Here is a 20,198-nt window from a genome sequence, read left to right as displayed (position 1 = left end):
TCCATTTTTTCCTTTCTGTTGTCTCTCTTCTTGTTTCTTTTGTTGTTCTTGTATTGCTGCCATCAAATCTGCTAAGCTGTAGTTTGATTTGACGCTTCTCGTTTCCATTTTTTCCTTTCTGTTGTCTCTCTTCTTGTTTCTTTTGTTGTTCTTGTATTGCTGCCATCAAATCTGCTAAGCTGTAGTTTGATTTGCCGCTTCTCGTTTCCATTTTTTTTTCTTTCTTTTCCGTCCCACTCCACTTCTGACACCAATTTGTTACGTCTCTGGTCGTTACTTAATTTCCCGTATAATTTCTTTCCTATGAAACTTTAGCGACACAAGTCCTTTCTTAAATAAAACTAGTTTATTCTTTCTCAATACAACTTTGAAATTCACTTAATTTCCACGGTCATGCTATAACTTAACTAACGCTATAATTCACAACGAACGACTCACGCGCTCGACCCAACTGTCCGTCTCTATCTCTGTCTGCAATTCAATTACCTTGTTGCCGTCAGTTCTTGGCGGTCTTATATACAAGAAAACCATACCTCTAGTAAACACTCGAGGCTTCAGAAAGGGACATAAATTTTCTAGAAGTTCATGACATGTTACTAGTGTCACGTGACTTCCGCTGTCATAACAGATTTAATACTTCTAACTTTCAATATAGTGTGTATATCTTCACAAAATTTGGCAGTCTTTCAGTTAGCATTACAAGTCTTTCACATACAAATAATCTTATCTTTTAGTGAAGTATTTTTAATAAACTAAAATAAAGATTTGCCCATGAATATATTGAGTATTTGTTTTGAATAGTCTGTGTGCAATACTTTTTCTTTATCTCAAAAATCTCAAGTTTCCTGTGTAATCCCTAAAACCTCCAAAATACATTTCAAATGTTTTTTTCAGTAAAACTTTATATCTTATATTTTATTTTCTCTACCGTATCTCTATATGGGATTAGCCAAATCGACTGATTCCATAGCCACCAAAAAAATATCTAAATATATCTAAATTACCCTTTTTTCTTTCTAGAATGACTTCAAATTGTAACATGAAACTACATTCATTTATCCTAATTAGCTTTAAGTTCATAACAGTATACATCTATTCATAATTAAATTTTATTGTTCTATTGCCCTCTGAACCATGTCTAACTACTATTCTCACCATTATAAGTTGTAAATCACTGGAGGAATGTGCAGCTCACATTATGCTATTGAATTAGATTACCCATGAAATACTATGAGCTGCTCACGAGTGTGCTTTGTGAAACATTTTCATTTTATTATTATTATTGTTATTTATTTTACCTAATTTAATCTTAACTAACCTAAAAAGATCCCTATTTTTACATTTGAATTACATTTAGAATAATAAATAAATATTAAACATGAAAACAAGAAATAAAGTACTTACCAAATCTTCTTTTTTTCTTCCTTTCGATGACACTTAACCCTACTTTTATTAAACTAATGGTACTAATGCACTAAATAACTTTTATTCAATTAAATAATGCACCAAAGAACAAACACTAATAACATGCAAGAAGTAGACAATTTCCCCTAACTCTCAAAATGTTTCTGGCTTTCTAACTATGCGACAAGAGCAAATTCATCCAATCTAGTCGTTAACTTTCCCATAAGAAAGAGGATTGTACTCTGAATAAAATTGACACTTATCCATTCAGAACACAATGTTATACAATACGTCATCGAATAGATGAAAACCTTGACTTTCTATTGCTTAGAGGTAATATATAACTAAATGTAAGAGAGAACTACTAACAAATCCTGAAAGAGAGGATGTGACAGGTGGGTGTTGCAGGAGGGGTCCGATGTTCTATTTGATAGCTCTGTAACCAAACAAAATTGAAGGCTCTAAAAATCATGGTGTGCCTAAGCAATGACAGTTTTGTATTAAATAATTTATGTTTAATTTCACACATTTTGGAGGGGTGGTATATGAAATTGAGAAAAGAAGATGCCCAGAGAAAAATGTATAATGTGTGTCACACTAGAGGAAATTCATTATTGTTCTAATATTGCCTTGTAGAATTAAGAACTTAAAACTTATATACTATTAAAATATGGATTATTGGCTAAAATTTTATGCTATACTAATTAGTATACCATAAACAAAAAGTAGCTTAATAAAATTTTGAATGTTAGACACAAAAACTTTGTGTCATGCACAATAAAGGATACCCATGGCAACAGGGTTAATACACTCAGTAAAAACCAATTATTCAATGGACTTCTGAAGGAGGATATTCCTTACCATACTCAGTAGAAACAATTATTCAACTGTCTTCTGAAGGAGGACATTCCTTAATACACTTAATAAAAATCAATATTTCAACAGTCTTCTGAAAGTGAACGTTTCTTAATATACTCAGTAAAAACTAATTATTCAATGGTCTTCTGAAGGAAGGCATTCCTTACCACACTCAGAGAAAACCATATACCCAATGGTCTTCTGAAGGAAAGAATTTCCTTACCACACTAAGTAAAAACCCATTATTAAATGGTCTTCTGAATGAAGATATTCCTTACCACACTCAGTAAAAATCAATTATCTAATGGTCTTCTGAATGAAGATATTCCTTACCACACTTAGTAAAAATCAATCATCTTTGATTTTTACTGAGTGTGGTAAGGAATATCTTCATTCAGAAGACCATTTCATCTAATGGTCTTCTGAATGAAGATATTCCTTACCACACTTAGTAAAAACCAATTATCTAATGGTCTTCTGAATGAAGATATTCCTTACCACACTCAGTAAAAACCCATTATTAAATAGTCTTCTGAAGGAAGACATTCCTTACCACACTCAGAGAAAACCATATACCCAATGGTCTTCTGAATGAAGAGATTATAATAAAATTGTATAATTGTTGTCTGAAGAAAAAAGGCCAAACACACAATTATTTTTTCCTAAATACACTTTATAATCAACCTCATCTTCTCTCTACTCCACTATGATTTCAAAAGTGAAAACATTCTTTAGTAAGTTTTCTGTGCCAAATATGAACATCCAAATATACTTAACTCTCTTTCCTAAATGTTTTACAAATATAAAAACCACACTCACCAAGTGTTTAGTAAGTGCTTTCAATCAAACATAAACACACAAATATACTCAACGCTCTTTGCTAAATGTTTTACAAATATAAAAAACCACACTCACCTAGTGTTTAGTAAGTGCTTTCAATCAAACATGAACATCCAAATATACTTAACTCTCTTTGCTAAATGTTTTACAAATATAAAACCACACTCACCAAGTGTTTAGTAAGTGCTTTCAATCAAACATAAACACCCAAATATACTTAACTCTCTTTGCTAAATGTTTTACAAATACAAAACCACACTCACCTAGTGTTTATTAAGTGCTTTCAATCAAACATAAATATCCAAACATAAGAGAATTTATTAAACTTTAACAACCATAGAAATCCAAAACAAAACTTTCAAACAATGGGAAAAAAAAAGCAAAAGAGTTAATAAATACATGCCTGACAAGGACTTGATATTAACATTAATAAACAATACAACATAAATATCAATGTTATTAACTTCAATAAATAAAGGAATTAGGAAGAAATACCTAATTCCCAAAGAAAATATTATTTCCAAATTAAACTACTTCAAGATCAAGAACAATATTGAGTAACAATCTGCAACAATGTGTTTTAACTATATCTCATGAACAAACTTGTTTAGGCTTAAGGCAGGATTTTTGTGAGTTAGTGCTTCAATATAACTAAAAATAGAAGAAATAATAAATGAGTTGTAAACAAAACCATAACAAAATAAAAGTAGAATTAGCTATCTGACAAGTGTAAATAAAAACTAGAAACCAAAATCCTATATTTACAGGTAACCTATTTCATTCACTACTTGTTTTCAAAAAATGTGTTCACCAACCACTGTTTGCTAAGTGGTATTTATACAAATTAAACACCCAAACTCAATCAGTAACTCCTCCTAAATATTTTCAAAAACGTGTATCGAAGTCCTCTATGTTCTTTTCTGAAAAGTCTTAAAAGCAAGTATACACCCAAACTCACTCAATGATACCTCCTACGTGTTTTTAGAAACACATTCTCTACCTTTCTGAAAACTGAAACAAACCGAGGTGCAGGACTTTGTTCATGCTTTTGAACAAACACAAGAAATACCTTTTTACACTTTTTTCTAATACTGAGATTTAAGAAATAAACCTAACTTATCACATCTGGCTTTTCAAGAATACAAAAATTATGATAAGCCTTTTCTTATCTCCTGAAAACTCTTGATAAAAATAAAACAGAAACTCACCCACTGCAACTTCTTTCAATGTCTGTTTGATGACATAGCACAGCTGAGCAGCTCTGCTTTCATCATTAAACTGAGAACCAAGAGTGATACCATTGAAGTAATCAACTATATTACATGCACATGTGTGGATGTCATTCACCAAGCTTATAAGTTCTGGAAGAAATTAGAAAAAATAGATAATTAAAGTAAAGAATCACATTATTTACTTCAACTGGACTGTTGTACTCTATGTTTTTAATCTACACATTCCAAGAACTTTGCATTATTATTTACCTCCAGTATACCATGAACTTTCTTCAATGTTTAGGAAACAAATTAAGCCATATATAAGCAACAAGTTATTGAGTTTGTTAATAAATTAATGCACAATCAGTGTATGATTTTGTCAGTTTCCTTTCAGCCAGATAGTTAACTAGTTAATTATTTCAGTGATGTAAATATGGACAAAGAAATAGTGGCATGAAGTTATCATGTGGAATTTCCATTAGACACAGTTTACTAGTGAAGTTAGCCCTACCTGTGAATGTTCATTACACTAGCAGTAGAATTTCAAGCTGAAGAAATAAAACATTTTTGTTGTCATTAAAAAGACTGGACTTTCAATTATTCCCTTTTATCCAAGAGAATCTATCCAACACAGAAACCATCACAACAAAATACATATGTGCCAAAATCCATGAAAGTATATTTCTTGAAGCATAAAGTTAACTTTGCAGTTAATGGGCAAATATTAAAAATCTTATTGAACAAAATATTAACAATTCCTATAAAAACATCAGTTTCACTTTAATTTAATATTCTTGTTATATCATCACTAATGATAAGCAGCTTTTAAAGATCTAGCGTTAAAAGATTACTTATTTGTAATTGTTACAGTTTTTCACCAACTTAATGTAACAATAAAACTTCTAAAATATTTATCAACGCTAAATTGTAAATATTACAGTTTTCACCAAATTAATGAAACATTTAAATTCCTAGCATATTTTTAAACTAACATTAACTATGATTTAGAACTCAAACAATAATGCTTCATTTTATTAATTTAGACTAAATGATTTCAAGTAGTTAGTTATATAAGAGTTTCTGATTTTACATTGTTGTTTGCTGTTGGTCTCAAAGTATGACTTGTATAGACATATTTTTTATGAGAAAATTTCCAAGTTATTTTAAATTTGTGGAGAAAACAATATAATATGAATGTACTTTTAATAGCAGCTACTACATTTTGTTTCATAAAAAATCTAATTTAGAAATAGATAAAAGGAATATTAAAGTAAACTCCTTACGTCGTTTTAAAGATGAGCTTTTTAAGACCTGTTTGCACATCTCAGCAAAGCGAGAAAATCCAGGGAGCTGACCTACGTGCTGGAGACAGCTCTTGGCAGTCTCTTCCTGGAGACCAGATACAAGGCATTCACAATAAAGATAATACAGGGTAGCATACAGAACGTCTTCAGGAAATCCCTGAAGAGGACAGGGAGGCTGTGTCCAATGAATTGAGGGATTTGCAACATTTAGAATGGTACTGTGAACTAAAAACTGAAGAAAAGAATAAACTGACATCAAACTGTCCACTAATTCATCATATATCTTACATCAAGTTTATTATTAGGTTATCATATAAAGATTATTATTCATTTACCAAAATCAATTATTTAACTGACATCAAAGTTTCTACTGCTTCATCAGAATTAAACAGTTATATATCAAAGTAGTTATTAGTTTATTAAAATTAAATAATTGTACAATTGATATTAATGTAGCTATTGGCTTCATCCAAATTAAATGATTATATAACTAATATCAATATTTGTTTATCAGAATTAACTAATTCCATAACTGACTTCAAAGTAGTTATTAGTTTATCAGAATGAAATAGTTACATAACATAGATCAAAGTATCCAATGGTTTATGAAAATAAAATTATTATGTACTAATAATAGTTATCTGTTTATTAGTGATATAATTCTATGACTAATATCAAAGTAGTTTTTCTCAGGATTAAGTAATTATCCAAACTAAACAATTATATATATGATGTTGTTTTAGTGCAAAGCTATACAATGCACTATCTGTGCTCTGTCCACCACTGGGAATCAAACCCCAGATTTTAGCACTGTAAGTACATAACTTTACTGCTGACTCATTGGAAAACGTAAATGATATCTAAGGAATGATTGATTTACCAAAATTAAATTATCATATAACTGACATCAGAGTAATTATTGGTTTACCAGAACTATATGATCATAAAACTGACATCAAGGACTAGACATTGGTGAGAGCCAGGAAAACTAAATGCAAGAAGAATAAGAGCCAGAGAAAAGTTTAACATAGAAAATGAGTATAGAAGTAGTTATAAGGATAGGCTTAATTGTTATTATTGTAATGCCAGAAGTATAAGAAATAAAACAGATGACTTTAAAGCACTGGTAGGAATGGAAGATTTTGATATAATGAGAATAACTGAAACATGGTTAAACATAGATGATTTTGATGACAGCAATGTTTTTGAAATACAGGGCTACAGGCTATTTAATAGGGATAGAGTATTGTAGAGGAAGGGAGGAGGAGCGGCTTTATATGTAAAATGTGAGTTACATCCTGTTGAACTTGAGGATATCAAAGATAATAGCAAGGAGACTGAATCTATTTGGATTTATATCAGTGGATATAAAGAGAAAAGGCTTTTAGTGGGGATTTGTTACAGACCATCAGATGATACTGATGAAATTAGTGAGAAACTTTACAATGAGATAAAGATTTCAGCTGTTAATGAAGTCATAATTAGGGGTGATTTTAATCTCAGACTGATAGATTAGGAAATTCTAGAGTCAAACCATGAGGGTTTTTGGAAACTGTTCAGGATGGCTTTCTTCACTAGTTAGTTAAAGAGCCTACTAGAAAAAATGCTATCTTAGATTTATTGTTAACTTCAAATACAGAAATGATTGAGAGGGTGAAAATTGAGGAACATCTGTGTGCAAGTGATCATTGTCTATTAGGTTCAATGTTTTGCTGCGTATGGAGATAAGAAATAATGATATTTTGGTTACAAATTTCAAAAAAGCAAATTTTGAAGAAATGCTACAAGAATTATCTGTTGATAATTAGGGAGCTGAGTTATTTGGAGACACTGATCAGATGTGGAAAAGTTTTAAAGATAAATTTTTAAATATTCAATGTAAACATATTCCTAAAAAAAGGAAAGTGTAGCTACAAGTAAAATAGTAAAGAAGTAATAGTAAAAAAGTAAAGAAGATTTAAGCAGTAATCCACATCTTGAACAATTGATAAATGGAAACGAGATCAAACAAGATGACTGCATTAATTCTCAGCTGGTTAAGAAAAAATTGAGAAGGGCTGTGAGAAAATTATTACACGTATTCATACTCAATAGAACTAAACTTAGTCTAACCCACATTACAGTAAAATGTTTAAATATCAACAAAAAAGGCATAAAAGCATGTGGTCAAAAGATTTTATGTATTTTTATAAAATGTATTTTTTATCCATGAGTGCAGATTACATTTAGTTTAGTGACTAGTTCCTTTCAAAACTGATGGAAATAATTATATTGTCTGTCTATAATTAAACAATTCTTGCAAACCAACAAATCTTACCTACAGCAAATGGTACTATTCAAAAGCAACAAACCTCCTTCCCATTGGAAGATGTGATTTTCATATCAGACAAGTAACCCATCTCTAGAAGACACAGCAGAGAAAAAGGTCTATCATATTTCGATTCATTCGTCGAGACCTGAAACAAACAGTTTGGTTGAAACAAATTTAACGTGAACCATTCTGAACAAAATCAAGAAAGGTTGTATCACAAATATGCAATATTACTTTATGTACTAATGCTGCTAATATTACTTGATGAACTAATGCTGCTAATATTAATTGATGAACTAATGCTGCTAATATTAATTGATGAACTAATGCTGCTAATATTAATTGATGAACTAATGCTGCTAATATTAATTGATGAACTAATGCTGCTAATATTACTTGATGAACTAATGCTGCTAATATTAATTGATGAACTAATGTTGCTAATATTACTTGAAAAACTAATGCTGGTCATTTTGTGATGATCCACTAGACAAATCCTGTGCTTTCTCACTCATATTCACATTCTGACACGTCATGTCTCTGGGTTCTGAATCTGATGAGGGATCACTTCTCTCACTTTGAAAGGATCCCTCCCACAGAATGACCCTTCTATCCTTCAGTTTTCAATTTGATGTTTTCCCATATTGGAACCCCTCAGCTTGATGCTTTTATAACTCCCACTTTGAAGGTCTTTTCTCAGTCAATCATTTTTAAGTTCATGGTGTTGCACCTTTCTCTTCACACATGGGATTTGTTAGTTTCCTTGCAAGACATATAGGATTTCCCCACAATGTAGCCCATTTTTCTCTCTCTCATTCTTGTGGGCCTTCTACTTTCATCCTCTATCAAAAGAAATGGGCTATCAACCTCTACTAGTCTCTCCGCCATTTTCTTCAGCATCCACATCTTACTTCCTACTTTACCTGGCTTTTCAACAAAGATCTGTTTGTCTCAACCATTGCAGTTTATCAGGTTGCTTTGTTCATGGCATTCTACCTCTTGCCAGGAAATAATACCTTCCTTTTGCCTGTTTTCATAGATGTCTTCAAGGCCTTTTTTGCCAATCACCTCTTTGCCTAGTACCTCTTCCAGACTGGGACCCTTGTGTAATTCTTTGGGCCTGTACATACCCTCCCTTTGACCTCCTGCTCATTTTATTATTCTCTCTTCACTCCAATTTTCTTGTTTTCCTTGTGTCCGGTCCTCGTTCTTCTGACATCTATGCCTTGCATGCCTCATAGGAACTGGTTGATGTTATTTCTGGACTTCTCCTTTCTTCTGACGATATGAGCTACCCGAGAGGGTGATTGGATGTTTCTTCATCCTCTCTTCTCTATATTTTCTGATTGTACAATCATTCTGATCACAATCATCTTTTGTGTTCTGTGTTTTGCTATCATGCTCAGACTGCCCCTTTTCGTGAAAACTGCCACTGCTTATCTTTACCATGGCAGACCTCCTCCTCTCGGTACTTGTCCCCTTCCACTCTAACTGGTTGGATTCACAAGCTCTTCCATCTCACATATTCTTTGTGGGTGAGTTTGACCATACTCTCTTTTGTGTCCCCTCCCAACAGATTCAACATATCACAATCTCTCTTGCCTTTTTTTGTCACTGGCCTTTGGAGAAAGTCTTACAGGCTGGTATGTGAACTGTATGTTACACATTCATTTCACATTACTTGCATCATTGGGCAGTTTCCTGTGCCTCTGGTTTTTCACCTTCCTCTAGTCTACCCAGAAGCTCTAGTGTGGTGAGTTTTACATGTTGTGTTTTTCAGTCACATCATGTCATTCATACATTTCATGCCACCTCTGTGTGTGTACCATGATTTTTATACATGTTGCAACATATAACAAGTTCCCCAACTAAAACGATTAAAAAAACACAACAAAATGTAAAAACATAAACTGAACATGAGATGACAAGACAAATATTATATGAGGAACTACACCATATGTTCTTTACGCTTGGCCATCAGAACCTGCATTGCCTCACAGAGAATACTTGCTCAAAATCCACATCAAGTGAGGGAAAAAGGAAAGCATTAAACCTGTCCACCCCTGCTCAATGTCCACCGAGATGGGGTTTTATGTCAGACTGTTTATATATATACATCTATAACTGACGTGGCCATTTCCACACCTTTTTACAAATAAAAATCAGACAGTACTAGATGTAATTCTGCTCTTACACTTGGGTTGTGCTTGCTATCTTTAAGTGTAACAACCCACTGCACTGTCTTTCAATGGAGACTCAATTCAAGATGAGTGTGCCTGATGACAGTGGTCCACACACAAACTCTTTCTCTCGTGTTCACTCCAATGCATATCTTCCCCCCTCTTGGCCGCTGGGGATGTTGATATGGAGAGTTTCTTATGTGAGTGGTAACTTCCCACCAGTAAGAGACATGTTGGTCCCATCCCTTGTTTGAAATGTAGGGCTGCAGTATTTCCTGGAGGTGTAGTACAGGACATCCCATTAAAATATCTCCCAAGCACTTCCTGGTGTCCAGCCAGATGGGACTTGGATTTGCCTCGGTGTATCAAAAATGGCCTAACACCCTAGACACACTACACATGCTAACTTTCTGCCCACCTTTGTGAAACATTACCACTGGTACCAATATCCTATAGTGTACATCTTTCTCTAATGTACGTGGCACTTCTGTGCACAGAGATTGTGTCACCCTCCCATTGGTGGAGGGATACAACATTATAACAATTACATCATGAACTAGTGCAACGCATATAGACATATGTAGTAATGAGAGTTTGTTCAAGACTTGTGGCATGTATGGGAAATTCCCTGGCACTTTCACACAATGTAATGGTTCTTAATGGTGCTTAGAGGAAAGTAGTATTTCTGAGATACCTTGATCTTTGTTATGCCAGAAAATACATTAATAGCAAACTAATGTCAAAATATAACTTAGTTCTCATATACACTAATCTTCACAAAAACAAGCTGTTGATTGATTCACAGATCCCATAGATAGCAAAAGTCCAGTGTTCTCACACAAATATGTACACTGTATTTCTCCTATTGATATAAATATTGTTTTAAACTTTACATCACATGTTTAGTGTTAGCTTAAACTCAGTCTTTTAGCTAAATTCAGATTTACTCTGTGATTATCATCAGTGAACCTCCATTGTTAATTAGTTTCACTTCAGAGACCTCACACTTAATTCAATTTCACCAGAGAATACCCCACTCTTAATTCAGTTTCACCAGAGAATACCCTACCCTTAATTCAGTTTCACCAGAGAATACCCACCCTTAATTCAGTTTCACCAGAGAATACCCACCCTTAATTCAGTTTCACCAGAGAATACCCTATCTTTAATTCAGTTTCACCAGAGAATACCCTATCCTTAATTCAGTTTCACCAGAGAATACCCCACACTTAATTCAGTTTCACCAGTGAATACCCTATCCTTAATTCAGTTTCACCAGAGAATACCCTATCCTTAATTCAGTTTCACCAGAGAATACCCCACCCTCAGTTCAGTTTCACCAGAGAATAACCACACTTAATACATATCTTTGATTTCATGAAACTCAGATAACAGATAACCTAACCTAGCCCAAGATATAACAGATATACTATCAACTTAAACTGAAAACCTTACAGTAATAAAGAAAGGTGTAATAAAAGCCTTTAACTTAACTTTAACAGATAAAAACTTATGTTCTAATGTAGACCAATCAGCAGTTTCTTCACATTTGAATAGTTGACATTTTTATTACAGAATTTCTGAAAAGAGAGATTGAAATTTGCTACCTTATCACACTGCAGTACACACCAGCCTTCATACGTTAACTCTACTGTACCTTCTCTAGGTTGATTAATCTGGAAGAGTAAATAGTTCACTAAAGTTTCACATGACTACTAAAAGTAACACAAGAAACCAGACTGTTATATGACAAGAATATATGTTTAAAATTACTAAAATTAACACAAGAAACCAGACTGTTAAATAACTACAATATATGTTTAAAATTACTAAAATTAACACAAGAAACCAGACTGTTAAATAACTACAATATATGTTTAAAATTACTAAAATTAACACAAGAAACCCAACTGTTAAATAACTACCTAGAATATATGTTTAAAAATACTAAAACTCACACATGAAACCAGACTGTTAAATAACAACCTAATATACACAGTTAAAATTACTAAAAATTAACACAAGAAACCAAACTGTTAAATAACTACCAAGAATATATATTTAAAAATACTAAAACTCACACATGAAACCAGACTATTAAATAACAACCTAATATACACAGTTAAAATTACTAAAAATTAACACACGAAACCAAACTGTTAAATAACTACCAAGAATATATCTTTAAAAATACTAAAACTCACACATGAAACCAGACTGTTAAATAACAACCTAATATACACAGTTAAAATTACTAAAAATTACACAAGAAACCAAACTGTTAAATAACAACCTAATATACACAGTTAAAATTACTAATAATTAACACAAGAAACCAAACTGTTAAATAACTACCTAGAAAATATTTTTAAAAATACTAAAACTCACATATGAAACCAGACTATTAAATAACAACCTAATATACACAGTTAAAATTACTAAAAATTACACAAGAAACCAAGACTGTTAAATAACTACCAAGAATATATTTTTAAAAATACTAAAACTCACACATGAAACCAGACTGTTAAATAACAACCTAATATACACAGTTAAAATTACTAAAAATTACACAAGAAACCAGACTGTTAAATAACTACCAAAAATACATAGTTAGAATTACTAAAACTAACATAATAAACAATTTTGTTAAAAATACTAAAAAGAAACTAGCCTGTTATTATAAGTACCCACAATACAATTTTAATTAACACATATCATTATTATATACTAATCATTACTTTTATAATTCACTGACACAAAGAATAAATAATCTTATATGAACAACAATAACAAAAAAGAACAAATAAAGTAACTTACCCGAAATTCAATTACATGATCAGCAAATGTTCCAAACAGGCGGAGATAATGTACATTTCCCATAAAAACCTGTAACATTTACCAAAATTATAGTTGACAAATGTTCTCTTGACTGAAATACAATAATAACCTAACTGATTTTATGCAAGGATCTTTGTTGTATGATTTTGGAAAAACATAACATAAAAAATCCTCTTTATATATATATACACACACAACTAGTATCTATATTACATAAAGTCATCTAAAAAAGAAATCAGGCTATTTTATTATTTAAACAAAATTAAAAAGTTTACTTGTCTTTTATATATATATATATATACATCTTTTCTGGTTTTTCTGATAAAAAATTTTGATTTGTAAAACTAATATTAATTTATTTTGTTTTATATCCCAAGACATTCCTCTGTCACACTCTTCCTCTCAGTCTTCCCATCTGGCTGTGTGGATCAGAATGTTGTGGTATTGTGCAACATCTTCCTCATCATGTGGTTGAATGTTGCTGCTGAGTTGACTAACCCAAATGGCATCTTCTCGAACTGGTAGCATCAATTTAGTGTCATAAATGCTGTCTTCTCTTTAGATTCTGTCTCCATCAGGACTTGCCAATAACCTTTACTGAGGTCGATCTTGGTAAAGAACTTGGCCCAGTCTAGATTTGCCATGATAGCCTTTGGGTGCCCATAGGTTTGGAGTCAAACTTTGTCATGGGGTTCAGCTTCCAGAAATCTATGCAGAAGCGGTTTGAGCCATCCCTTTTCTTCATGATTACTACTAGTGAACGGTAGACTGAATTCAAAGGTTCAGTGATTCCGAATTCTAACATTACCTTGAATGCTTGCTTGATCATGGATCTCATGTCATAGTGCATTTGGTTAGAGTCCACCTTGACTGGATGCCTGGTTGTTGTATTGATCTCATGTTGCACTAGGTCTGTCTTGCCTGATTTATCTGTAAAGATATCTGAATACTGGAACAGTAGATACTGTAGCTCTTTCTTCTGCTTATCAGTCAGTTCTTCACTGATGTTGATGTCTTTGAACATTCCATCCCCACCAAATGGTCTTAGGCCTAGTAGATCTTTATCTTCTATAACAAAGTCACTGTCTTCAGGTTATGCTTCTTTGACAACTACACCTGCCATGTCCATCTGTGCCTCAATAGCTGCACTCGTCTTCTTCCCTCTCAAAGTACCTTTTTAACAGCTTGGCATGGTAGATCTTGGTCTTTCCATCCACTTCCACCTCATAGCCCATACTTGTGACCACTTCTTGCACTTCCAAAGGTCTTTTCCACTTTTTTGTTGTTGTCTGTGGGTAACAGAACGAAGACCTTCTGACTGACCTTGAAACGTTGATCCTTGGCCTTCTTGTCATAGAAATGTTTCTGACTGCCTTGAGCTGCATGTAAACTTTCTCATATAAATTAACAGTTATCCTCCAGTCAGTTTGAGGTCTAACACCTACTGGTAGGTCTTCCTCACTTCTTCTCATGTTCACAATTCTTTCAAAATCTACATTGAACCTCATACTGTTCTTCCATACAGTAACACGAAAGGTGAAAATCAAGTACTCTCTTACGAGACTTCTCAGCAAGCAGGTACCTGTCCCAGTCAAGTGGTCTCTCCGGGCACATCTTCTTCAGCATGCTCTTTAAGACTCCATTGACTCTTTCAGAAAGTCTGTTACATCTGGGGTGGTAAAGAGTTGCATAGTGCTGATAAGTATGCACACTTCTTAAATCAGTTCTGAGGTAAACTGAGGAAAGTCTACTCTACAAAACATTTTCAGGAGGGCTTCTGCTACTCTCTCCATCTCTATCTTCAGCAGTGCTAATAGCTACTAAATAACATGTCTTGTGTCAACTGCTGTCAGCACTTACCAGTTGCCCTTGTCAGATACAGCTGCTAGTAGTCCAATCAAATACACAGCTACTCTGCTGAATGGCTCTTACATAAGAAGCATCTCACCCAATGGCAACTTGGTTACCTTCCCTCTAGGTACTGTCCTTTGGCAAACATCATATGGCCTGCAGAATCTGGTCACATCTTCAATTAACCTCAGACAATGGAAGTTGCCAGTGATTCTGTCTACTGTCTTCTTCACTCCTAGGTGTCCTCCCACAATCGTCTCGTGAGTCAACTTCATCATTTGAGCCTGGTATTCTGTTGGTATTATGATCTGTTTAACTTCCACTATAGAACTAGATTGATAGATTTGGCACAGTCCTCAATTCTGTAAGTCCCCTTCACCTTTGTCTTATGCTTGACTATCTCCCTTGCATTGTCCCAAAGTTTCTGCAGTGAAGGGTATTTCTTCTGTGCTTCTTTCAGTTCCCATAGACCTACATTCGAAATGTCACCTTTTGTGACTATCGGGGGCTTCATGTCTTGCTTGCTTTTCTTTTCTTGAGCTCTTATGGTGACTGCAGATACCTCATCAGTCTCCTTTCTGTCTGGTTCATCTAAACTTCTACTGCCTGGTATATTGCCAATCACCAAGTCATAGATGGGTGCCTTCATACACAAGGCTTCAAAGTCTCCCATGTAGTATGGAGTGTCCACCTTTATTCTTGCTATGGGAAACTTTCTCACTGTCCCATCAATTTGCACACACAGATGTACCTTGCCCATCATTTGGTCATCAGATACTAGGCTGGTTCTCACTGCTGTATTCAGGGTTTGTAGATCACCACTGGTACAGTTGACCCATTTGCTAACTTTAGCTGACCATCAATCATACAATGTTTAGTTATGGTGATAGCACTTCCTTCTTGTGGTGAATCTGATGGGTTGTCTTCATTCTGTTCCTTCTGGCAGCAGCATCCATGGTGACAGTCACTCTTTTTTGTTTCTTGCCAGCACCATCTTTGTAGGTAGCTCCAGGTGCTTTATGTTGAGATTTCTGCTTTTGTTATTACACTCACTCACAATGTGCCCCATTTTATAAAAAACATAGCATCTCTTCTCCCTTTTGTGTGTTCACTTCTTGTCACCTTTGGTGGCATCCTGCTTCTGGTCAGCCACCCCTGGTTTCAACTTTAATTGGTTATTCTTGGACTTGCCAGTTATTCTCTTATACTCCCTCCATGGGCTTCCATATATTGTTCTGCCAGCCTGATCATCTCATCCATGTCTTTCAGTGTTCTTTCTTTTTGGAACAGTGACATGTCAGTGGAGTACATAATCATGAACTGTTCCTGTATTAGTAAATCTACCAGTTCTTCAAAACTATCTTCACACTTACCCAAATCAGTCCACCTTGTAAAGTATTGTCATAAATGTGCCACAAACTGAAATACAGTTTCTCCAATGTTAGGTTCGACTTGTCTGAACTTCCAGTGAAAAACTTCTTTGGTAAGTTCATAGCATTTCAGCAAGGCCACTTTTAACTTGTTATAGTCCATAGCATCTTCTGATGTCTTGCCGGCATACACTTGTAGGCCTTTTCCTCTGAGAATGGGGTGAGATAGATTGCCCAGTCACCTTTGTCCCAGTTCTGACTTTGGGCAAATCTTTCAAACCTCTCTAGGAAAGCATCCATGTCATCTTTTCCATTCATCAAGTTTGGGCAGCTTGGATCAGTTGGCCCTGACCCCATTGCCATTCTTGGGTCCTCTGTCTTTCTCTTGGGCAAACTTGGTGATCTCAATTTGTGCTCTTATTCTCTCTATTTCCAGTTCCTCCTTTTCTTCTTTCTGCCTTTCTCTTTCATCCTCTCTACTGTTGATGTTCTTCTCTCTATAGGGCTTGTTATTCTTTAACAAACTCTCATAAATTGCCACCTTTGAGCCCAAGTCACTTGCCCCTCTCTATCAAAATCAGTCGACATGGTTACGTAGTGTGGTTGTAACCTCTACAACATTTTTGCCACCACTACAGCTGTGTGTATATAGGCCCATTTACCTCTGAGGTTTACATCTACTGCCATTTACCACTGCAGATCATAACTGGTTTGCCACTGTCAGTATATCTGTATGGCCAGATTCTTTACAGTACATGTCTGTGAGTTGTTGGCAATAAATTTTAACAATAAACAAACAGCACACAATCCACTAGTTTTGAAATAATATATTAAAACAAATCAAACATATACAAATGTTTGTTACACTTTCTAATTGTCTATTTTTTTGTCAAAGTCCACATAGGTTGGTTCAATCATTTTAGAATACAACTGACAAGATGAATTATTATTCTTCTCTACTCTGTTATTACAATACAATCAGTGATAATTTCACTTTCAAATATGTGTTAGATACATGACTTTGTCACTGGGCTGGGGTTATGGTAAATGTGTTGTAGGACAATATGTTACATACTTGACTTCATGACTGAGCTGGGTTATGTAAAGGTGTTGTAGGACAATGTGTGTTGTTGTATACTTGACTTCATGACTGGGCTGGGGTCATGTAAATGTGTTGTAGGACAATATGTGTTGTATACTTGACTTCATTACCGGGCTGGGGTTATGTAAATGTGTTGTAGGACAATATGTGTTACATACTTGACATCATGACTGGGCTGGGGTTATGTAAATGTGTTGTAGGACAATATGTGTTACATACTTGACCTCATTACTGGACTGGGGTTATGTAAATGTGTTGTAGGACAATATGTGTTACATACTTGACATCATGACTGGGCTGGGGTTATGTAAATGTGTTGTAGGACAATATGTGTTACATACTTGACATCATGACTGGACTGGGGTTATGTAAATGTGTTGTAGGACAACATATGATATATACTTAACTTTTTTCAGTCAGTGATAAAGCAGTAGCCTAACATCAGTCAGTGTCAAAGCAGAAATCTCTGGTGGTTTAGCAAGATTCTGAATACAGTCATTGGTAAAGCAGAAGTTTCACTACAGTCAGTGGTAAAGCAGGAGTCTCTGGTGGTTAAGTAGAAGTCTCACGTAGTAGTTAGTAGTAAAGAAGTCTCACAACAGTGGTGTAATATGAAAATCCCATGTTAATTTTCTTATTCAAGTATTATAATTTTCTAGAGTTATTTACCGAGATGATTAAAAATGGGTATCTAGATATCAAAAACGATAAGTATAAAGTTTGGAAGAGTGTATTCAAATATACGAATAAACATGATTCTTTTTTGAGATATTGTGAAAAGTATATTGTACAAAAATAAAGTTTCTTATTGAGTAACAAGCAGTTGGATAGTTGTAGAGAACATCATAAAAGAATGGCCTTCTTTACTTACCATAGTGATCCACATTTACATTACATCACTTTGACATCAAAATAATCCTCATATTAGTTAAAACTCTTTTGGGGTATAACCATAGCTGTCGTATTTTCTCAGTAAAACAGTAGATGATGAATAACTCAATAAAGTCATATAGTTTTTGAACATTTTAAACCTATACTTCAGCATTATGTTCAATCAATACAAGTAAATGTCTAACCTCATACGTTTCACAGTTAAAAAATGGCATAGGCTCTGTGCCCTCCTTGACTTTCCATATCACATCACCATTTTCACTGAGAGTAAACTCTGTCCTGACATAAAAATAAAGATATTAAACACACAAAAAATTCACAATTCACAGAGAAAAATATTACAAGGAATTGAAATCAAAGCAAATTTTTGTTCATTTATCCATCATTTGTACTATGAAATAATTTTCTTATGACAAAACTAAAAATCCCAGTTTCTCACCCTTCTATCCCAGAAGTTCCACCTTCTCCTGGTATAGAATCACAGCTGGTAATCTGTAGAAGAAAAGGGATTGTTTTAAAAAATAATTGTACCACATAAGAATATTGTTACATCATACAATTTATATATTCAACAGCATTTCAAATTTGTTTTTCAGTTTGTCACAATATTTTGATACAGTATTTTTGAAGTTGAATATTTGCAAGGACAATCCATAGTATATTCTATTATTTCACTAATTCTGCAAAATATTTTCGTCAAGGAAGTTTTAAATTTAAGGTCTTTTAAATTATCTTCCTGTTTTAACTAAAATTACACTTCTCAAACATGACATAATCTTGTTCGTCATAAACTACTCTGTGGAAAATACAGCAAATATGAATACCAACAGTGCTTCAAACAATGATGTAGTTGTATCATTGTATCTTTTCATAACCTCGTAGATTAGTATCATCCAATTATACAGCTCATTAATTACTTTCAGCAATAACCACTCTCCTTTCCTCTCCCTATTTATTGGATCAATCACTTGTCATATAAAAAGAAAAAAAAAACCTTGCTGACGACGACATACTATGTGGCTTCACTGCAGTAACTATTTTTTTTACGTGATTCAAATATAACATACTGGTAAAGTTTTTTGTTTTGTTTTTCTTGCACAGAATTTAAATACAAGCTAATGGAAGGTATGGTGAGCTACGAAAAAGCAATTTAAGATTAAAGTGTAAAAAACCTGGGCGTATTTCATAATTCTGTCACACTCACAGTTTGTACTTCACTTTTAGTTTTATTAGGTTTAAAACCTGTAAATAAATACAAACACCGGTAACCAGCAGAAGAAAAAACTTATTTAAATTAAATTGCATTAACAATAAGGTTTTTTCAAGGAAATTATAAAATACAACCACAATCTACCTTCCATGTCCCACAATATATATTGACATCTGCCATTCTAATTGTATGGTGCTCACGGATCAGATGAAACACATTGATTAGATACCCGTTGCCTCGAGATACAAGCCACCTAAAAGTAAAAGCGCATAGACTGGAAGGCGCTACTGGGCATGCGCCTTTAGGCATTATACACCCTGCAGTAATGAACAGCAAACTTTTCATACGTTTTTTTTTACCCGTTATAAAATATACTGTCTATAGTAGTGACATTTAAAAATCCAAAGGGATAACAATGTGAAACAATAAAGTTATTAGAACTGAATATTCGTCTGTTTCTATTTAGGTGAAAAAAATGATGTTTCTTATTCGATATGAACACCTGTTAACCATTTCAAAAATTTAATCAGCAGCGGTACAGTTGATTTTTCTTATATATTGTTACGTTTCCGTTTGTTCATTAACTTTCCGTAACTTCGTTCCTACGAAACTTTAGCGACACAAGTCTTTACTTAATAAAACTGGTTTATTCTTTCCGAATACAACTTTACGATACACTTATTTTCAACAATCGCTCTATAACAAACGCTATATCAACAATAATTCTGACTGCAGTTCAATTACTCACTATCTACACACACATTACTTTACTATTCCGTCACGTTGCCACCCTCTTTTTATATACCCAAACTACCCTATATC

At 33.7% G+C, this 20,198-nt stretch overlaps 1 protein-coding gene across 1 annotated transcript in view; it reads right to left on the bottom strand.

Moving 5' to 3' along the window:
- Positions 1-19,634, bottom strand: part of LOC111088705 — a 22,541-nt gene extending 2,907 nt beyond the window's left edge. The window contains exons 1-8 of the mRNA XM_022399522.1: positions 19,521-19,634; positions 18,606-18,658; positions 18,352-18,445; positions 12,932-13,000; positions 11,719-11,787; positions 7,972-8,076; positions 5,600-5,852; positions 4,311-4,463 (exon numbers count right to left, since the gene is read on the bottom strand). Of these exons, the coding sequence (XP_022255230.1) occupies positions 4,311-4,463; positions 5,600-5,852; positions 7,972-8,076; positions 11,719-11,787; positions 12,932-13,000; positions 18,352-18,445; positions 18,606-18,658; positions 19,521-19,556 (832 nt within the window). The 5' untranslated portion in view covers positions 19,557-19,634. The remainder of the gene's footprint in view (positions 1-4,310; positions 4,464-5,599; positions 5,853-7,971; positions 8,077-11,718; positions 11,788-12,931; positions 13,001-18,351; positions 18,446-18,605; positions 18,659-19,520) is intronic.
- Between the last annotated feature and the right edge of the window lie 564 nt (positions 19,635-20,198).

The sequence above is a fragment of the Limulus polyphemus genome, unplaced genomic scaffold (genome assembly GCF_000517525.1).
Source record: "Limulus polyphemus unplaced genomic scaffold, Limulus_polyphemus-2.1.2 Scaffold4265, whole genome shotgun sequence".
NCBI lineage: Eukaryota > Metazoa > Arthropoda > Merostomata > Xiphosura > Limulidae > Limulus > Limulus polyphemus.
The sequence above is the reverse complement of the archived record's forward strand: the minus strand, read 5'-3'. Positions and strand labels throughout refer to the sequence as shown.